This window comes from Capricornis sumatraensis, chromosome 9 (genome assembly GCF_032405125.1).
Source record: "Capricornis sumatraensis isolate serow.1 chromosome 9, serow.2, whole genome shotgun sequence".
NCBI lineage: Eukaryota > Metazoa > Chordata > Mammalia > Artiodactyla > Bovidae > Capricornis > Capricornis sumatraensis.
This window is the reverse complement of record NC_091077.1, coordinates 9429970-9449820: the sequence shown is the minus strand read 5'-3', so window position 1 is coordinate 9449820 and position 19851 is coordinate 9429970. Positions and strand designations below refer to the sequence as shown.

The following is a 19851-nucleotide window of genomic DNA, read 5'->3' as shown; positions in this document are numbered from 1 at the left end:
GAGCCTTTGCCCTAGAGCGTGGGAGCCACAAGAGAAAAGCCGATGCAGCCCATGAAGCAGTGAAGACCCAGCGCAGCCAAAAATAATAAATAAATACAATTATATACATAAAAAACTTGTAAATTTAAGCTGCCAAACCAGTCTAAGGCCCATCACTGGCATGGTACCACCTGACCGCACAATGTTAGTTAAACAGTGTCAGGCCTGATTCCAGGAGAAGACAAAATAATTCCTCCTCTTACTGGGGACAATGGAAGAAAGTTTGCAGCCATTACCTTGGTGTGTTAGAGCCCAAAGTTCTGCGTTTCCTAGATGTTGCTGCTATTGCCAGCGCTGCTGGTCTGAGGACCCCATTTTGGCTGGCCAGGTTTTACAGCTTGTAGCTATAAAGGTCCCTTTCTTCCCTAAACAGTTGATGAGTTCTGAATATATGCCAAGATTCACTTTCGCTAGTCCTATCTTGTTGAATTACTTCTCTGTGTGGCTGGAGAGAGTTATTGCACTTCTCTGGACCCCTGTTTCCTCTTCTTTCTTCCTGCTTCTCCCCACCCCTCTCTGGCTAGCCCTGCTGCTTCTCACCTGCTCCCACCTTGATCCTGGCTCTTTTCTGGATGGAATTGTCAGTGGCTGGATCCACCTCAGCAGAGAAGAAGAGTCTAGGACAGTGCACCCAAGCTTGCTGGGGGCTCCAGGCTTCCCAGGTGGCTCAGTGGTAAAGAATCTGCCTGCCAATGTAGGAGATGCATGTTCGATCCCTGCATTGGGAAGATCCCCTGGAGGAGGGCATGGCAACCCATTCCAGTATCCTTGCCTGGAGAATCCCATGGACAGAAGGACCTGGCTGGCTACATAGTCCATGGGGCTGCAAAGAGTTGACTTAGTGACTAAACAACAACAAGGACCAGGCACCTGAAGCCGGATTAAGCCTCCTGAAGCCACCTGAAGCTGGATCAGATAGACCTGGAAGAAATAGGGGGTAGCAGAGGTGGAGGAGGAAATTTGGGCATCTCTCCAGCTTTCTGAGATGCAGGAAGAATGTCTGAGCTTCTTTCATTCAGCAGCTGCACCCTTCAAACCCACCCTCATCTTTTAGCCTGGCCATGAGGAGAGCTCATGGGGTGCTGAGACCACTTTACAGGGAAATTTGGGAATGGGATCTGGAAGAATTTGTGTCCCCTGTAACGCTTACATCCCATGTCCCAGAAGGGAAGGCTGAGCCCAGAGAAAGTGAAAGTGTTAGTCACTCAGTCATGTCTGACTCTGTAACCCCAGGACTGTAGCCCATCAGGCTCCTCTGTCCATGGGATTTTCCAGGCAAGAATAGTGGAGTGGATTGCCATGTCCACCTCCAGGGGATCTTCCTGAACCAGGCATCGAACCTGGGTCTCCTGCATTGCAGGCAGATTCTTTATCGTCTGAGCCACCAGGGAAGCCCAGAGAAAGTGGGCACAAACCACAGTGAGAGTGAGGCTCCCCACTCGGGATCTCCCTGCTCTGCCTTCCCCTGTGTGAACCCTGCTCTCTACGAGTGCCTTGCAAGCCTTACACCTCATGCTCCCAGGTGCTCTCTTCGACTGAATCCTTTTTCCTCTGAATCTAATGTGGGTAATTCCGAGTCAGGCTGGATTCTCTGTTCCTGCTTGCCACAGTCATGGCTCAACACACACCCTGGGCTGTTGGGAAGAAGGACTTGAACTCCTGCCAGGCTCCTGTGCCCTAAAGGGCAGAGGCTTCAGATCTCTGAGCTTCCTGATTCTGTGCTGAAAAATGATACGTGATGCCCTCCTGGCACATGCAGGGAGAGGAGCTGCAGAGATGGTTTGGGACAAGGCTGGGCCAGGCCCTGCTCACCTGGCACCTGAACGTTCATGCTTTGAGTGCCACACCCTAGCCTTGGAAGGGCAAGGGCAGCTGTAAACTTGGGGGCCCAGAGTCACCTTTGCTCGCACTCCAACAAACCCATGCGGGAGGTGCTGAGTCTTGAGAGTTCAGGGTTTGTGCCATGTGACCCTGAGCTGGTCTCTCTGGCCAGACACCTCCGGTTTGAAGTCTTGGGCCGGATGCCAGCTTGGGGAGGAGGCAAGCAGGGACTGGCTGTCAGCCAAGCCCAGCCTCCCTGTGATTCAGAGATTGGGCCAGAGGGAAAGAGACCTCCCAGAAGGAGGACGGAGGAAGTTGTGTGGGACAAGCCGCTCCTGACCGAAGGTGCCGGGCTGGTGTTGCTGGGGCTGAGGGTTCTGGCCTGGGGTAGGAAGTGGGTGCTGCGTTAGATGGGGTGGCTCCACAGAGAGAGCCGCACATCCCCTCCTTCCCCCCACCGGGGATGGTGGTTTCCTCGCAACTGGAGCTCCTGGCAACCTTCCACTAATTCCTTTCTTCATCTGTCTTTTTCTTTTTCTCTTCTCTCTCTTGCTTTCATTTCCCTTCCCTTTCTTTCCTTTCCTTTTTCTTTCTTTCTTTCTTTTTCTCTGTCTCTCTTTCTCTCTCCCTCTTCCTCTGAATTTCTGTTTCTCCCTCCCCTCTCCCAGTCCCGGTCTGTCTGTCTCTGAGCCCTTCTCGCCCGTCCCCAGCCCTCCCTATCCCTGCCTCCCTTGCTTCTCTCCCTCTTTCCATCTCTGCCTCACAGCTCACCATCACTGTCTCTTCCTTCATCCTCAGGATTCACCCTGCACCCCATCTGACCACAGGATGCTGGAGCTGAGCCTGTCCTGGCTGGGACTCGGGGCGGTGGCAGCCTCCCCGTGGCTGCTGCTGCTGCTGCTCGGGGCCTCCTGGCTCCTGGCCCGCGTCCTGGCCTGGATCTATGCCTTCTATGACAACTGCTGTCGCCTCCGATGTTTCCCGCAGCCTCCCAAACGGAGCTGGTTTTGGGGTCACCTAGGCCTGGTGAGTGTGGGCAGCAGGATAGGTCTGGGGGATCAGGGTGGATAGACTTCCTGAGGGTCAGGAATGGGGCTCGGAGAGCTGGGAGTCTGGGATTAGGCTGGGGTCTGTGGCGGCAAGGGAAACCTCTTGCCTCACCTCCCACCCACTGGGTCCAGTCCTCTCTTCTCTGTCCATCCTATGCTCCAATGCCTTCCTTCTTCTTCTTCTTTTTTTAATTTACTTATTTCGCTCACTGGATCTTAGTTGTGGCATGCAGGATCTTCAACCTTTGCTGTATGTGGGAGCTTTAATTCCAGAATGCAGGATCTGGTTCCCCGACCAAGGATCGAACCTGGGCCTTCTGCACAGGGAGCATGGAGTCTTAGCTACTGGGCCACCGGGGAAGTCCCCCAAGTGCCTCTCTTGTTCTCCAGTGCTGTCCTCACCCCAAGCCTGTTTTGGGTCATGTTGCTGCTTGTCTTCCCCACATTTGTACACATTTGAGGGGCTCTCAGGGTGGGCTGCAGAGATCTGGGCCCCGTGGTGTCCCCACAGACTGTACGGCTGGTCTTGAGGCCTCCTCGGAGCCACTGTCCAGGATCTGTTCCAGCTGGGCCTAGGGCCAGTGTCTACTCCTCTGCGGGCTTCTGAGTCCCAGTAGGAATTAACTATGACCCCCACCCCATCTTCCCCCGATGGGGTCAGAGGAATGTGTGGACTGTCTCCCCTTTTCCCTTTCCTCAGGCACTTTCCTTTACCTATCTTGTCTTCCACCCCCAAGATGCATCAGTGAGCCCTGTTGCCCAACTTGGATAAAAGTGGACCACTCTCTTTTTCAGAATCACTCTGCTCTAATGGTCAAACTTCCTGGAAGGAGGCTTCTGGCCCACCTTCCTAGTCTTATCCTCAGAGGCTTTTCCGCTGTGTTGAGTCGGCCCCTTTTTGCCACAATCACACTTAGGATTTTGTCATCACCCGTAAGGGCGCCACCTCCAAAACCATTGATCTGAGGATTGCATTCTCTGATCACAACTCCTCTTCCTTCGAACTTCTGTTTTCTTCCTCTCCCATCCTAGATCCTGCCAGGATTTCCAGTGCCTTCTACACCCCAGTCCAATGGCTTCCTTTCCATCCTACTGCTTTGGACATCTTTAGCTTAGATTCTCATCCTTTGTACTTGGGCTGTGGTGTCTGGTCAATTGGGCTTTCCTTTGTGACTCTTTGAATAAGAGCTAAACCCTCCAAGTACTCTGATCTTTTCTCCACGATGATGCTAGAGGTCACAAAACAGGATAAAGAAATGACATGAGCATCCCCACCTACCCATTCCCAGTGGGCTTTCTTCTGAATAAAACCTCTGATCTGCTGTCTCAGAGCTGCTTTCACTCACTGCCTCCATTTCTCTGTTTGCTTTCTCCTGCTCCAGTCTGGTCCCTACCTCCATCTGGCATCTGATTCTGCCAGATGGCTGTGATCTCTTGGTCTCTACATCCCATGGACTCCATCCAGCCTCATCTCATCCAACTCCCAGCAGCTCTCTGAGCTTGTGAACCACCCTGTCCTCCTGAAACCTGCTTTTCCTCTTGGTTCCAGCACACAGCCTCCTCTGGTCTCTCCCCTACCTCCCCATAGCTCCTCTGTCTCCTCTTGGCTCCTCCTTCGCTCCATCTTTCCATGTGAGGAGCTCTCTGCCCCCAGCATTCTAACCCTTTCTCCTTCTTCTGCTTCTTCTGACGACATTTCCTCCCCTAGGACTCCAGCTCGTAAGGGGGCCATCAGTTTCCTCCGTAAGTGAATTTTAAGTTCACATCTTTCCTGACCCCAAGTCATCCAGCTCCCTCCTCCTCTTCTCACGTGAAGGGGGAGGCTCTCATGAACACCTTGTTCTTCGGTCAGAATCTGAACTCGTGGCTCCCTCCCCAGTCCTGCCTCTGCCCTCAGTCTAGTGCATCCTTCTAGTCGTCCACATCCCATTCTCTGGGGCCCCTGATCCTGCCCATTTCCCTCACCCATGCACCCAATCCTAATGTGCTGGCTCCACAATCTGTCCCCAGTCTGTCCCCTCTCTGCATCTTCTATCACCCATGGCCCCATCCACCATCGCTTTTCTCCAGGAATCCTTGCCAAGCCTACTCTCTGGTCTCCTTATTGCCACTGGCGTTGCCTCCATCCTCTTTCTCTTTTTAGCCCTGGAGAGACTTTTCTGAAATTCCATTTAGGTCATGCCGTTTCTTGGCTGAAAACTGTTCAATGGCTGCCTATCGCTCTGAAGATAAAGACAATGTTTCCAGGCCGGCACCCGCCATTCTCCTTAGCCTTGTGCATGCCATGGTCACTCTGAGCTTCTGCTTTATCTCTTCGGTGAACCAAGCTCTTCCCACTGCAGGGTTCTTGCTTGTGCTGCAGGAAGCACTCCCTTTCCTGTGTTTACCCCCTGGATTCCTCCTTATCCTTCCATTTCTGGCTCAAGTATAACTGTCTTCTCTAAGCTTCCTTTGACTCCCCCAGACTCTGATCTCTGACTTTGCGCATTTGTTGCTATTGTTCAATCTCTAACTCACGTCTGTTCTTTGCAACCCCACGGACTGCAGCACAGCAGGCTGCCCTGTCCTTCATCATCTCAAGGTTTGCTCAAACTCATGTCCATTTAGTTGATGATGTCATCTCATCCTCTGACATCCCCTTCTCCTCCTGCCTTCAATCTTTCCCAGCATCAGGGTCTTTTCCAATGAGCCAGCTCTTCGTATCAGGTGGCCAAAGTATTGGAGCTTCAAAATTTCAGCATCAATCCTTCCAACGAACATTCAGGGTTGATTTCCTTCAGAATTGACTGGTTTGATCTCCTTGCAGTTCAAAGGACTCTCAAAAGTCTTCAACATGACAGTTCAAAAGTGTCAGTTCTTTGGCACTCAACCTTCTTTATGGTCCAACTCTCACATCTGTACGTGACTACTGAAAAAACCATATCTTTGACTATGTGGATCTTTGTTGGCAAAGTGATGTCTCTGCTTTTTAATATACTTTCTAGGTTTGTCATAGCTTTTCTTCCAAGGAGCAAGTATCTTTCAATTTTATGGAGCAAGTATCTTTCAATTTTATGGCTGCAGTCATCATCTGCAGTGATTTTGGAGCCCTGGAAAACTGTTTCCATTTTTTCCACATCTTTTTGAGATGAAGAGATGGGACCAGAATTCATGACCTTAATTTTTTGAATGTTGAGTTTTAAGCCAGTTTTTTCACTCTCCTCTTTCGCCCTCATCAAGAGGCTCTTTAGTTCCTCTTTGCTTTCTGCCATTAGGATAGTATCCTCTGCATATCTGGGTTATTGATATTTCTCCGGGCAGTCTTGATTCCAGCTTGTGATTCATTCAGCCTGGCATTTCTCGTGATGGACTCTGCATGTAAGTTAAAAAATCAGGGTGATAATATATAGCCTTGTTGTACTCCTTTCCCAGTTTTGAACCAGTCTTCTGTTCATGTCTGGTTCTAACTGTTGCTTCTCGACCTGCACACAGGTTTCTCAGGAAACAGGTAAAGTGGTCTGGTATTTCCATATCTTTAAGAATTTTATACAGTTAGCTGAGATCCATACAGTCAAAGGCTTTAGTGTAGAAGCAGCAGTAGATGTTTTTCTGGAATCCTGTTGCTTTTTCTATGATCCCGCTGATGTTGGCAATTTGATCTCTGGTTTCTCTTCCTTTTCTAAATCCAGCTTGCACATTTGGAAGTTCTTGGTTCATGTACTGTTGAAGCCTAACTTAAAGGATTTTGAGTATTACCTTGCTAGAATGTGAAATGAGCACAGTTTTATGGACTTGGCCCTGCTCATGAGTAAATAGTCAATTGTCCCGTTACTTATTTATTATCCATCTGTCACCCTAGATGTTTGCTCTGGGGACAAACATGGTATATATAGTGGCCCAGCCTGTCTGATAAACGTTTGGTAATACTGTGGTGGAGGCCTGGGTAACTTGCCGTCACTTTCCTTTCTTATCCAAGGCCAAAGGCACAGGTGTCCAGCTCCTCTCTCCTCCTCCCCCAGACCAGCATCTCACAGAACAGTATGTGCCAAGCACATAGTAAGGCTTGCCTGAGATTACAGGGCTTGTGAAAGGTTGTTGCTGAATCATGAAAAGACGCCAGGATTCTTGGCCTCCAGAGAAGAATTCAATCCTCGGCCAGAGATGAGACTTGATTGTTCAAAGCTTTTGTGTAATAAAGTTTATTATTAAAGTATAAAGGAGATAGAGAGAGCTTCTGACATAGACATCAGAAGGGAACAGAAAGAATACCCCCATGCTAGTTTTTAGCTGGATGTTATATATAGTTACTAGCAGTCTGTTAATGAAAGAAAGGAATGTCTTAAAACTCAGAATGGCATCAGGCCTCTCATCCATAAAATGTATTTTGGGATAATCTTGGCACCAGACGAGTCATCCTGATTGACTTGAATCTTGTAGAAGGGCAGATTACCATACAAATAGCTTCGTTTACATAGATTAGGGGAACAATGTCTGAGTATAACATAATGGTTTGTCAAGTAGGTTCTGAGCCATTAGGTGGAACTGACTTGAAGACAGAATCTGGGGTAAATGCATAGTATATTAACATAGCTTAAGACAATCATTTCCATAAGGAAAGTGCATTGGTTAACTCAAGGTTTGAGAATAGTTACCTTCAGGTGAAACCAGGTGTCATTATGGTAACACAGGATTTTAAGAGAAACCTCCTTTTAAATTTCTATAGAGAAGGAAAAAATTATTGCTAGTTTGCTTCCTGCTGCCGCTTAAGAGAGATAAACATGTCTGACACTTGCAGCTTATTTCCTCCATTTGGAGACCTCTGGCCTTCCTGCCTGTTACCCTCTCACTTGGAATGTTCTCAGAGAGCCCTAAAGTTACCCTTCTGACTCCCCATCCCAGGGCTTGGCTGTGGAGGCTGGTCTTAGTCATGCTTTTCTCCTCCAATATCTCCTGCTGTGTGACTTTGGCTAAGTTTCTCTCCCTCTCTGAGCTGAACTTATCAAATGCCTCAGGGTCCTTAGAGAGCAGAGAGTGTGTGTTCTCAGTCACTCAGTCATGTCCAACTCTTTGCAACCCCATGGACTATAGTCCAGCAAGCTTCTCTGTCCATGGGATTCTCCAGGAAAGCATACTTGAGTGGGATTTTCCAGACCTAGGGATTGGACCTGTGTCTCCTGCATTTGTAAGTAGATTCTTCACCACCAGTGCCACCTGGGAAGTCCCCAGTGAGCGAGGAGCAGTCACAAAGGTAAAAATGACTTATGTTCACCTACCTGGAGCACCTGGGGGCTTGGATGGGGTGTCCTGAGGGACTGGAGAGGGTGCCTCACCAGAAAGCAACTCCCCCTTCTTCTTCTTTTGGGGGGTATGGCTTCAGTTTCTTCATTTGTAATTGGCATGATTTATGGGAGTGTCCAAGAATCAGGTTCTATCCCTGCTTCTTGGGAAAATCTTTGGGTGGGAAGATCGCCTGGAGAAGGAAATGACAACCCACTCTAGTATTCTTGCCTGGAAAATTGTATGGAGAGAGGAGTCTCCATAGTGGTAGGCTGTAGTCCACCAAATGGGATTATAAAGAGTTGGACACCACTGAGAGACTAAAGAGCAATAGTAGCAGCATGCGAGTGTCCATAGGTTCAGGAAAGAGATAGATAGCTAGGATGTGCTGTGAGAAATAATAGACAGGATGTACCAGATAGGTATCTATATCCAGATAGATATTTGGTTGGCCAAAAAGTTCGTTCAAGCCTTCTGTAAGATGTTATGGAAAACCTGAACGCACTTCTTGGCCAACCCAGTAGCTAGCTAGCTAGCAGACAGAGAGGATGTACTGTGCATAGAGCCTCATCAGCAGAAGGGGTTCACAGGTGAGAGGGGCTGTCTTGATTGATGGACAGAGTTAACCTGTGTCCCTTGGGGTCAACCAGGGCTGGAAAGTCCCAGGACTGTAGACCCTTAACCATGGAAGGAATCTGAGGCTCTGTGGATGGGCCAGAACATGAAAGAATGTGGACTCAAAACCCAGGGACCACCCTGCTACTGACATACCTCCTCCATAAGGATCTTCTCATGTGTCCACCCCTGGGGCTGGCACCACTCCCAGGATGAGAAAAATGATTTCTTTGAGCTAGGGTCATCCTCCCTGTAGGCAGAGAATGTCTTCTCCCTTGCCCTGGGATGCCCCCTTGGGACTTGGCGAGCCTCCGAGTCCCTCCCATCTGTGGCACGAACAAGCATGGGAAGCAGAGATTCCCTCCATCTGTGCAGGTTCCCACACACTGTTCACTGCAGCAGCTTCTTCTGGGGGAGTGATGGCTATTGCCTTGCTTGCAGGTCCTCCTAACAGTGCAGGGCTTGAGGGACTTCACTCCACTTCACTCACCTGCTCCCAGGGACTTACAATCTGGCTGGGCTCCATCATCTTCCTCATCATTTTCTGCCACCATGACATTGCCTGATCTGTCACCAACACCACAGGTGTCTGCCTGGGACAGGTGGTAGTGGGTGCCACGGCAGTTTCTGAGGGCAGTGAGCCCCTCACTGGCAAACTTCTGTTCACTTCCTGCAGGTCCCAGGGCCTCTCCTGCTCTTGGACACCTTTGGTCATCTTTTTTCCCCTCCTCTTTCATTTATTTGCCAACCCTATTCTGGTGTTCTGAACATTGCTTGGGGATCTTTGCAGAGACTGAGCTCTGGGCTCTGCTGTGGCGGACCCTCCAATCTTGGTCACACAGGATTAGAGATATCCCTGATCCTATGTGGTCTGGGTGGGTCTGAGGGAGAGACATAGGCTGGGGGAGCCCAGAGAGAAAGCGGAGCTTTTGCTACTGGGGCAGGCTGAAGGACTTCTTGGAGGAAGAATTGTTGGAAGTGGGTCTGGAACAATTAATAAGCATTTTTTTTTTAAGAAAAAAAAGTGAAAGTATATTCCGTGGAGAGGACTAGTGCACTCAAAGGCCTGTAAGTGAAAGAGTGAGCACCTGGGTTTTGAGCCATAGGGAGGGGTTCAAGGCAGCTACATTGATGCAGGTGAGAGGCAGAGAAAAGTTGGAGAGGAGAGTAGGGAGACAAGGGCTTTGAGACCAGGTAGCAACAAGGGATTGATTCTGAGAGCAGTGGGGAGCCAGGGAAGGTGTGGAGAGGAGGAGGAACAGGAATAGGGAGTCAGAGAGATGGACAGAGAAATAGGGGCAGCAAAAGAGAGATACAGAGAAAGAGTGAGGGAGAGAGACTGAGAGGACACACAGAGACATAAAATGGAGCAAAAGAAAATACATATACATAGATACAAACATATCTATCTTCTACCTATTTATCAGTCCATCTACCCACTTCCTATCACATCTGTCATATCCGCTTATTCATCTATATATTCTCCATCTGTCCATACATCCGTCATCTGTCTGTCACCTACCATGTATCTGTACCTATCCATCTATCATTTATCCATCTTTCTATCCATCTTTCTATCCATCCATCTATCTACCCATCATCTAATGATTGATAGGTAGATTATCTATCTAAATCCATCCATCCACCCATTATCTCCTCCCACCTCTAGCCCCTGCCCTCTTTCTCTCTCTCTCCCCGACCATTCCCCACTCTCTCTCAGTCAAAATACAGAGATGAAGAGAATAAGGGGATAGAGAAAGGCACATAGAGAGACATGAAAAAAGACAGAGGCCAAGAGAGAAAAGCTGACTCGGATGGAGAGAGTATAGATCAACAATCCAGGTAGAAGAGGATAAGGCGGTGAGTGGGTGTGGTGGGTAGGGGGATAAAGTGGGAGTGTGTAACTTCTGGCGCCTCCTGCCAAGCCTGGCCTCTACTCTACCTGTTCCCAGGCGCAGAGCAATGAGGAGGGCATGCGGCTGGTGGAGGAGCTGGGCCACCACTTCCGCGACGTCCACCTCTGGTGGATGGGGCCCTTCTTCCCCATCCTGCGGCTTGTTCACCCTAACTTCATTGCCCCTCTGCTCCAGGCCTCAGGTATCTCTCCCAGGAGCACTCCCTCCCAGCCTCTTCCCTGGCCCCTGCTCCCCTTCCCGCTCCTGGACAGACCAGGTTGAGCAGGAGAATGGACAGCATTGACAGAGACCTGCTGGGTGATGCTGGGAAAGTCTCCAGTTCTCTCTGGTTGCCGAAGTCTTTTTTCAGTTTTGGGTGGTGGAAAATCAACACTGTTGGTCCACCATGTCAGATGTTCCAGGAGAGGTCAGAGAATGCGGGGGCAAGCATGGTGTCTTTGGTGCCTAAAAGTGCATTTTGTAGAGTGCTGTGCTGTGCCTGGGGATTTAGGACATGCTGGACCACGTAGGAGCCATGTCAATGTGTTCTGGGACATGCTGTGTCACATTGGGGTGTGTCTAAGCACATCGGGTTGTGTCGATGGGGTCCACTCTGTGCTGCAGCCTGGTCTGGTCCCCCTCCCCCTCAACCCCCACCTCCTACCTACTCCCAGCTTCCTCTACTTTTGGCCCCATTCCTGCTATGCTGGGCTTGGAGGAGAAATTCAGACCCCTTCCTGGGAGCCTCCAGCCCCCAGCAAAAGTTACTTCTTCCCCCTCATCCACCATGGCCCCTGATCTATTTCTTATGTCAGCCACCATCATACCCAAGGATATGTTTTTCTACAGCTTCCTGAAACCCTGGCTGGGTGAGTAACTGTGAGTGAAGGGGATGATCTTGGGGGCCCAGGGAAAGGTTCTTTTGCTTACTCCTCATGGCTGTCTCTGCTAGGGGATGGGCTCCTGCTGAGTGCTGGTGACAAGTGGAGCAGCCACCGTCGCCTGCTGACACCTGCCTTTCACTTCGAGATTTTGAAGCCCTATATGAAGATTTTCAACAAGAGCACAGACATCATGCATGTGAGTCTCTTGAATCCAGGGTCCCAGCTGGAGCGTTGGGAAAGGGGGAATGGGCTCAAACACATATGGTCTGCAATCTTGGTTGAGCTGGATGACTTTGAAGGGGGTCATTGATTTTCCTCTCTAAGCCTCAGTTTCCTCATCTGTAAAACTGGGATGAAAGTGAAAGTGAAAGTCGCTCAGTTGTGTCCTACTTTTTGTGACCCCATGGACTATACAGTCCATGGAATTCTCCAGGTCAGAATTCTGAAGTGGGTAGCCTTTCCCTTCTCCAAGGGATCTTCCCAACCCAGGGATCGAACCCAGGTCTCCCACATTGAAGGCAGATTATTTGCCAGCTGAGCCACTAGGGAAGCCCAAGAATACTGGAGTGGGTAGCCTATCCTTTCTCCAAGGGATCTTCCCAACCCAGGAATCGAACCAGGGTCTCTTGCATTGCAAGCAGATTCTTTACCGCTTGAGGTACCCCTTTTTAAAGATCGTGATGATGGGAAAGATTGAAGGCAAAAGGAGATGAAGGCGGCAGAGGAAGAGATGGTTAGATAGCATCACCGAGTCAATGGACATGAATCTGAGCAAACTCCAGGAGGCAGTGAAGGACAGGGAATCCTGGTGTGCTGCAGTCCATGGGGTTGCAAAGAGTCAGACACGACTTAGTGACTGAACAATAGCAATAAAAGGGTGGTCAAGATGACGTGATGGAATCAGGTTCCTGGCACACATTAGGTACTCAGAAAGTTTTATTTGCTAGTCTGCTTCATGGAAGCTCTGTAAATTCAGGACAGAAATGATGAACATTGCATAGTAGTTCTTTCTGCATTACATACCACCTTAAAACTCGTGGACTTGAAAGGAAGAATTAGTGTTTATTATTGTTCATGAGATGATACATCAGTTGAGTCATTCTTCTCATCCTGGTTGGAATCATGCATGCATTTGTGGTCATGGGTGGGTTATGCAGACAGCTCTGCTGTTCTGGATTTAGCTTTGGCATGTATTCGGAGCTTGGCTAGCTGTCAGCTGGTTTAAGATAGCCTTGGTGGGATAATGAACTCCTGCATTTGTCTCTTCTGGTAGCTCTCATCACCTGAGCTTGACTGCATGGTGGAGGCTGGGATCCAAGAGAATGAGCAGAAACATGCAATATCTCTTAAAACCTAGTTTGGAAACTAACACAGAGGTTGCACCTCCTAATGAAACAGCTGTGAAATCTCATTGCAAAGAGTGAAAATAAAGGGAAGGTTGAAGAAATGGGGACCTGTTTACAGTTGTCTTCCACTATGATAGTGATGAAGATGATGATGATAGTTAAAAGTTATTTAACACTTATTGTATATCAGAAGGGCCTTCCTTGGTGGCTCAGAGGGTAAACAGTCTGCCTGCAATATGGGAGGCATGGGTTCAATTCTTGGGTCAGGAAGATCTCCTGGAGGAGGAAATGGAACAGTGAGCCAGGTCCATGGCAGGTGTTGTCTAATTTATTTTCACAATCCTGTGAGGTAGAGATGGTTATATTTGCCACTTTAAGGATAATGAAATGGAAGGTTAGAGAGGTTAGGGAGAGTGCCCAAGATAGCTCATTAGTAAGTGAGCTATGCGGAGTGAGGCAGGTATTCTAACTTGGTTTGTGCAACACCAATACAGGTCATCTTTGCTGTTGTTCAGTTGCTAAGTTGGGTCTGACTCTTTGCAACCTCATGGGTTGCAGCATACCAGGCTGTCCTATCCTTTACTATCTCCTGGAGTTTGCTCAGACTCATGTCCATTGAGTCAGTGAGGCCATCCTACCATCTTACCCTCTGTCAACCCCTTCTCCTCTTGCCCACAATCTTTCCCAGCATCAGGGTGTTTTCCAATGAGTCAGCTATTCACATCAGGTGGCCAAAATATTGGAGTTTCAGCTTCAGCATCAGTCCTTCCAATAAATATTCATGTTGATTTCCTTTAAGATTGATGAATTTGATCTCCTTGCAGTCTAAGGGACTCTTAAGAGTCTTCTCCAGCACCACAATTTGAAAGCATCAGTTCTTCGGCCCTCAGACTTCTTTATGGTCCAATTCTCAAATGTGTACATGACTACTTGAGAAACCTATATGCAGGTCAGGAAGCAACAGTTAGAACTGGACATGGAACAACAGACTGGTTCCAAATAGGAAAAAGAGTACGTCAAGGCTGTATATTGTCACCCTGCTTATTTAACTTATATGCAGAGTATATCACGAGAAACGCTGGGCTAGAAGAAGCACAAGCTGGAATCAAGACTGCCAGGAGCAATATCAATAATCTCAGATATGCAGGTGACACCACCCTTATGGCAGAAAGTGAAGAGGAACTAAAAAGCCTCTTGATGAAAGTGAAAGAGGAGAGTGAAAAAATTGGCTTAAAGCTCAACATTCAGAAAACGAAGATCATGGCATCCGGTTCCATCAGTTCATGGGAAATAGATGGGGAAACAGTGGAAACAGTGTCAGACTTTATTTTTTTGGGCTCCAAAACCACTGCAGATGGTGATTGCAGCCATGAAATTAAAAGACGCTTACTCCTTGGAAGGAAAGTTATGACCAAGCTAGATAGCATATTGAAAAGCAGAGACATTACTTTGCCAACAAAGGTCTGTCTAGTCAAGGCTATGGTTTTTCCTGTGGTCATGTATGGATGTGAGAGTTGGACTATAAAGAAAGCTGAGTACAGAAGAATTGATGCTTTTGAACTGTGGTGTTGGAGAAGACTCTTGAGAGTCCCTTAGACTGCAAGGAGATCCAATCAGTCCATCCTAAAGGAAATCAGTCCTGGGTGTTCATTGGAAGGACTGATATTGAAGCTGAAACTCCAATATTTTGACCACCTGATGCAAAGAGCTGATTCATTTGAAAAGACCCTGATGTTGGGAAAGATTGAAGGCAGGAGGAGAAAGGGATGACAGAGGATGAGATGGCTGGATGGCATCACCGACTCAATGGACGTGAGTTTGGGTAAACTCCGGGAGTTGGTGATGGACAGGGAGGCCTAGTGTGCTGTGGTTCATGGGGTCACAAAGAGTCAGACACGACTCAGCGACTGAACTGAATTGACAAGAAAAAACATAGCTCTGACTACACAGACTTTTGTCAGCAAAGTGATGTCTCTGCTTTTTGACACACTGTCTAGGTTTGTCATAGCTTTTCTTCCAAGGAGCAAGTGTCTTTTAATTTCACCACTGCAGTCACCATCCACAATGATTTTGGTGTCCAGGAAAATAAAATTTGTCACTGTTTTGACCTTTTTCCCATTTATTTGCCATGAAGTGATGGGACTGAATGTCATGATCTTAGTTTTTTGAATGTTGAGTTTCAGGACAGCTTTTTACTCTCCTCTTTCACCTTCATCAAGAGGCTCTTTAGTTCCTCTTTGCTTTCTGCCATTAGAGTGGTATCTTCTGCATATCTGAGGTTGTTGATATTTCTCCTGTCAATCTTCATTCCAGCTTGTGATTCATCCAGCCTGGTATTTGGCATAATGTACTCTGTATATAAATTAAATAAACAGTGTGACACTATGCAGCCTTGTTGTACTCCTTTCCCAATTTTGAACCAGTCCATTATTTCATGTCCAGTTCTATTGCTTTTTGACCTGCATATAGGTTTTTCAAGCATCAGGTAAGGTAGTCTGGCATTCCCATCTCTTTAAGAGTTTTCCAGTTTGTCATGATCCACCTGGTCAAAGGCTTTTGTGTAGTCAATGGAGCAGAATTAGATATCTTTCTGGAATACTTTTGCTTTCTCTATGATCCAACAAATGTTGGCAGTTTGACCTCTGGTTCCTTTGCCTTTTCTAAATCCAGCTTGTACTTCTGGAAGTTCTTGGTTCATATACTGTTGGAACCCAGCTTGAAGAATTTTGAGCATAAACTTGCTAGCATGTGAAATGAGTGTAATTGCAAGGTAGTTTGAACAGGCCATCTTAACTGCTACTAAAAATTGGATAGTGGAAAAGCCAAATGGAAAGCAATGAGTTAACCCAGGACACACAGAACAGAAGAGGCAGAGCTGGACCTTGAGCCCAGGTCTCCTGACTTCCAGCTGTAGGGTCTTCATGTCTTGATAGTAGGAGACTCCACTCTCACTCAAGCCTGGTCTTCCCTGGGGATGGGTGTTTGGAGCACAGGACCTGAAGGCTGGGTCTCAGGGAATTCAGCCAGGTGGTTGCGATTGGGCAGGGACTTGAGTGGGAAGTCCCAGCCTTAACCTTGCTCTTTTTTATGTCCAGGCCAAGTGGCAACGCCTGGCCTTGGAAGGCAACACTCGTCTGGACATGTTTGAACACGTCAGCCTCATGACCCTGGATAGTCTGCAGAAATGCGTCTTCAGTTACGACAGTAATTGCCAGGAGTGAGTCTCAGCCCAGGGCCTGGGGAACATGAGGCATAGATCCATGGGCGTAGATGGGTCAGGGAGGACTGACCAAGGTGAACAGAAGGGATCTTCTTGGAGGAGGTAGGTCAGAGCTGGACCCTGAAGGACAGGGAAGGGAAAGAGAAGGAGCGATTCTTGCAGGTAGGCAGAACTGTTTGATAAAGGCCATGAGGCCAGGATGAGCAGAACCTGTGTGTGTAGCTGGGGAGAGACATCTTGAGGTTGGAGGAATGGGCAGAGTTCTATCTTTAGGACATTCTGAAGCCAGACAAAGAGGATATGAACTTCATCCTGAGGTTTCCTGGGAGCCATGGAAGATGTTTGGGTACATGAGGATCTTGGTCAAAGTTGAGCTTGGACATATGACTGGAGAGAAGACTGATTGTTGTGTAGACATAGGATGTGAGGAGACCACAGAGGGGAGGAAGTTTGAGCTTGGTGTATCAAATGGGGAAGATTTGGGGGAAACTGAGAAAGATATTGGCAGGCCCAGATATTGTGTGGGAGAAAGGAGAGATGAGGGTGATTCCCATGCTCTGCCCTGATGTCTAGGACATGAGGGAGCTCACAGAGATGGGGGTCAGCGAGAGAAATGTGATTGAATGGGATGTGGTCCTGGGTAACTGACCAGAAGTGCTCTTGCAGTATGGGATCATGAAGGGAGGCAATAGCTTAAAACATCTGAAATCCAGAAGTGCACAGCTATTGATATCTCTTATCAGGGTTCCCAAGACTTCCTATTAGGAATCAGTTTCTAAGAAGAGATGGCCCACAGATATACAGTAGTCCTTTTTTTTTTGGCCATGCCATGTAGCTTCCTCAATCAGGGGAATTTGTGCCCCCTGCAGTGGAAGCATAGAGCCCTAACCACTGGACCACCAGGGAAGTCCCTCAGTACTTCTTAAGGCTTTCTCTGGTCTGACCCTGTAGGAAACCCAGCGAATATATTGCTGCCATCTTGGAGCTCAGTGCCCTGGTGACGAAACGAATTGAGCAGATTTTCCTGCACGTGGACTTCCTGTACTACCTCACCCCCGATGGGCAGCGCTTCTACAGGGCCTGCCGCCTGGTGCACGACTTCACAGATGCCGTCATCCAGAAGAGGCGTCGTACTCTAATCAGTCAGGGTTCCCAAGAATTCCTCAAAACCAAGACTAAGGCCAAGACTTTGGACTTCATCGATGTGCTTCTGCTGGCCAAGGTAGGCTTCTTGTGTGCGTGCGTGCATGCCAAATCGCTTCAGTCGTGTACAACTCTTTGTGACCCTATCGACTGTAGCCCACCAGGTTCTGTCCATGGGATTCTCCAGGCAAGAATACTGGAGTGGGTTGTCATGCCCTCCTCCAGGGGATCTTCCCAACCCAGAAATCAACCCATGTCTCCTGCAGCTCCTGCACTGCAGGCAGATTCTTTACTGCTAAGCACCCAGAAAGCCTCAAGGTGGGCTTCTCTGGGATCTCAATTCAAGATGTAGACTGGATCTTGGTTTCAAAGGTCTGATTAAAGAACTTGGACTTGATCCAGAGAGTGCCAGGGAGTCACAGAGGATGCTTGAGGAAGGGAGGGGCAGGTCAGAGAGAAGTTTCCGATGTGACTGTGTAGAAAGCTGCCTGGAAGGAGTAAAGAGGAGGCAGGAGACCAAGGAGGAGTCCCCTGGAGTGGAGTGGGTTATGCAGATGAAGAGGGAAGGATCCTGCTTGGATAATGGAGCTTCAGGGATAATCTCAGGTTAGGCTCAGGTGTCCTCAGAGCTGGTGTGACTCTGAGGATCTTGCTTTCTGTTCAGGATGAAGATGGGAAGGGATTGTCAGACGAAGATATCCGAGCTGAAGCTGACACCTTCATGTTTGAGGGTGAGGGTCCCGGTGTGGGACTAGAGAATGGGCAGGGGTCTCTTAATCCCAGGGTTGGTGGGTGTTGGATCACTCCATCTTGCCTATCCTTCCCATCTTCTTTGTGGGGAGGTGGGGAAGGGTGGCTTGGCATGGTTCACCCTTTGGTGCTGAAGTATCCCAGAGACCCAAGCCTATCTGGCTGCCCCTCAGGCCATGACACCACAGCCAGCGGCCTCTCCTGGATCCTGTACAACCTGGCAAAGCACCCTGAATGGCAAGAGTGCTGCCGGCAGGAGGTACAAGAGCTCCTGAGGGACCGCGAGCCTAAAGAGATTGAATGGTGAGTGCAAGTCCTCATGGCGTGCTCCTGAACCCTTCCCACTGTCTCTGCTCTCCAGGTGGGAGCCGGGAAAGATCTTTTTTGTTGATTCTATAATTATTGCTCAGTGGGAATAGGAGCAGAGCCCAGAGGCAGGGTCTGATACATAGTCTGAATAGCAGGTGAAAGTTTGTAGGCCTTTGGGGCAGAAAGATCTGAGCATCCACATTAATGTCCCTACTAACTTGCTATGTCACTTTAATAGAATCAGTTTCCTTTTATGAAAACCATTTTTTCCTCTATAAATTGGGGATGGGATGGGAAATCTCTCCCCCACAGTGCTATTTGGAGTACTTTGATAATATGTGTAGAACAGATGCCACCCAATATATACTCAGTATATGAACTCTTTTTCCCCTCTCTGACTTTTCTGCCTGAAGTTGCATTTTTCCTGAGAAGACTCTCATTTCTCTTTTTTGTTCTTTTCTCTGATTCCCATGTAATAGTCTATTCCAGGGATTTTTCTTTTTTAAAAAGTTTATTTATTTTAATTGGAGGATAATTGCTTTACAATATTGTAGTAGGTTTTTCCATACATTGACATGAATCAGCCATGGGTATATATGTTTTTCCGATCCTGAACCCCCTTCCCACCTCCCTCCTCATCCAATCCCGCAGGGTCATCCCAGTGCACCAGCCCTGAGGACCTTGTCTCATGCATCGAACCTGGACTGGTGATCTGTTTCACATATTACAGTATACATGTTTCAATGCTATTCTCTCAAATTACCCCACCCTCACCTTCTCCCACAGAGTCCAAAAGTCTGTTCTATACATCTGTGTCTCTTTGCTGTCTTACATATAGAGTCATTGTTACCATCTTTCTAAATTCCATATATATTCATTAGTATTGGTGTTTTTCATTCTGACTTACTTCACTCTGTATAATAGGCTCCAGTTTCATCCACCTCATTAGAACTGATTCAAATGTATTCTTTCTAATGGCTGAATAATACTCCATTGTGAATATGTACCACAGCTTTCTTATCCATTCATCTGCTGACGGACATCTAGATTGCTTCCATGTCTTCGCTGTAAAAAACAGTGCTGCGATGAACATTGGGGGTACATGTGTCTCTTTAAATTCTAGTTTCCTTGGTGTGTATGCTCAGCAGTGGGATTGCTAGGTCATATGGAGAAGGCAATGGCACCCCACTCCAGTACTCTTGCCTGGAAAATCCTATGGACAGAGGAGCCTGGTAGGCTGCAGTCCATGGGGTCGCTAAGAGTCAGACACGACTGAGTGACTTTACTTTCCCTTTTCATTTCCTGCATTGGAGAAGGAAATGGCAACCCACTCCAGTGTTCTTGCCTGGAGAATCCCAGGGACGGGGGAGCCTGATGAGCTGCCGTCTATGGGGTCGCACAGAGTCAGACATGACTGAAGTGACTTAGCAGCAGCATGGCAGTTCTATTTCCAGTTTTTTAAGGAATCTCCACACTGTTCTCCATAGTGGCTGCACTAGTTTTCATTCCCACCAATAGTGTAAG

At 48.1% G+C, this 19851-nt stretch overlaps 1 protein-coding gene across 1 annotated transcript in view; it reads left to right on the top strand.

Moving 5' to 3' along the window:
• Positions 1–2688: 2688 nt before the first annotated feature.
• The window catches only part of LOC138085265 (cytochrome P450 4F6-like), a 48790-nt gene continuing 31627 nt past the window's right edge, over positions 2689–19851 (top strand). Inside the window, exons 1-8 of the mRNA XM_068979519.1 lie at positions 2689–2892; positions 10739–10877; positions 11491–11544; positions 11628–11755; positions 16001–16122; positions 17077–17347; positions 17933–17999; positions 18192–18321. Coding sequence (XP_068835620.1) covers positions 2689–2892; positions 10739–10877; positions 11491–11544; positions 11628–11755; positions 16001–16122; positions 17077–17347; positions 17933–17999; positions 18192–18321 — 1115 coding nt within the window. The remainder of the gene's footprint in view (positions 2893–10738; positions 10878–11490; positions 11545–11627; positions 11756–16000; positions 16123–17076; positions 17348–17932; positions 18000–18191; positions 18322–19851) is intronic.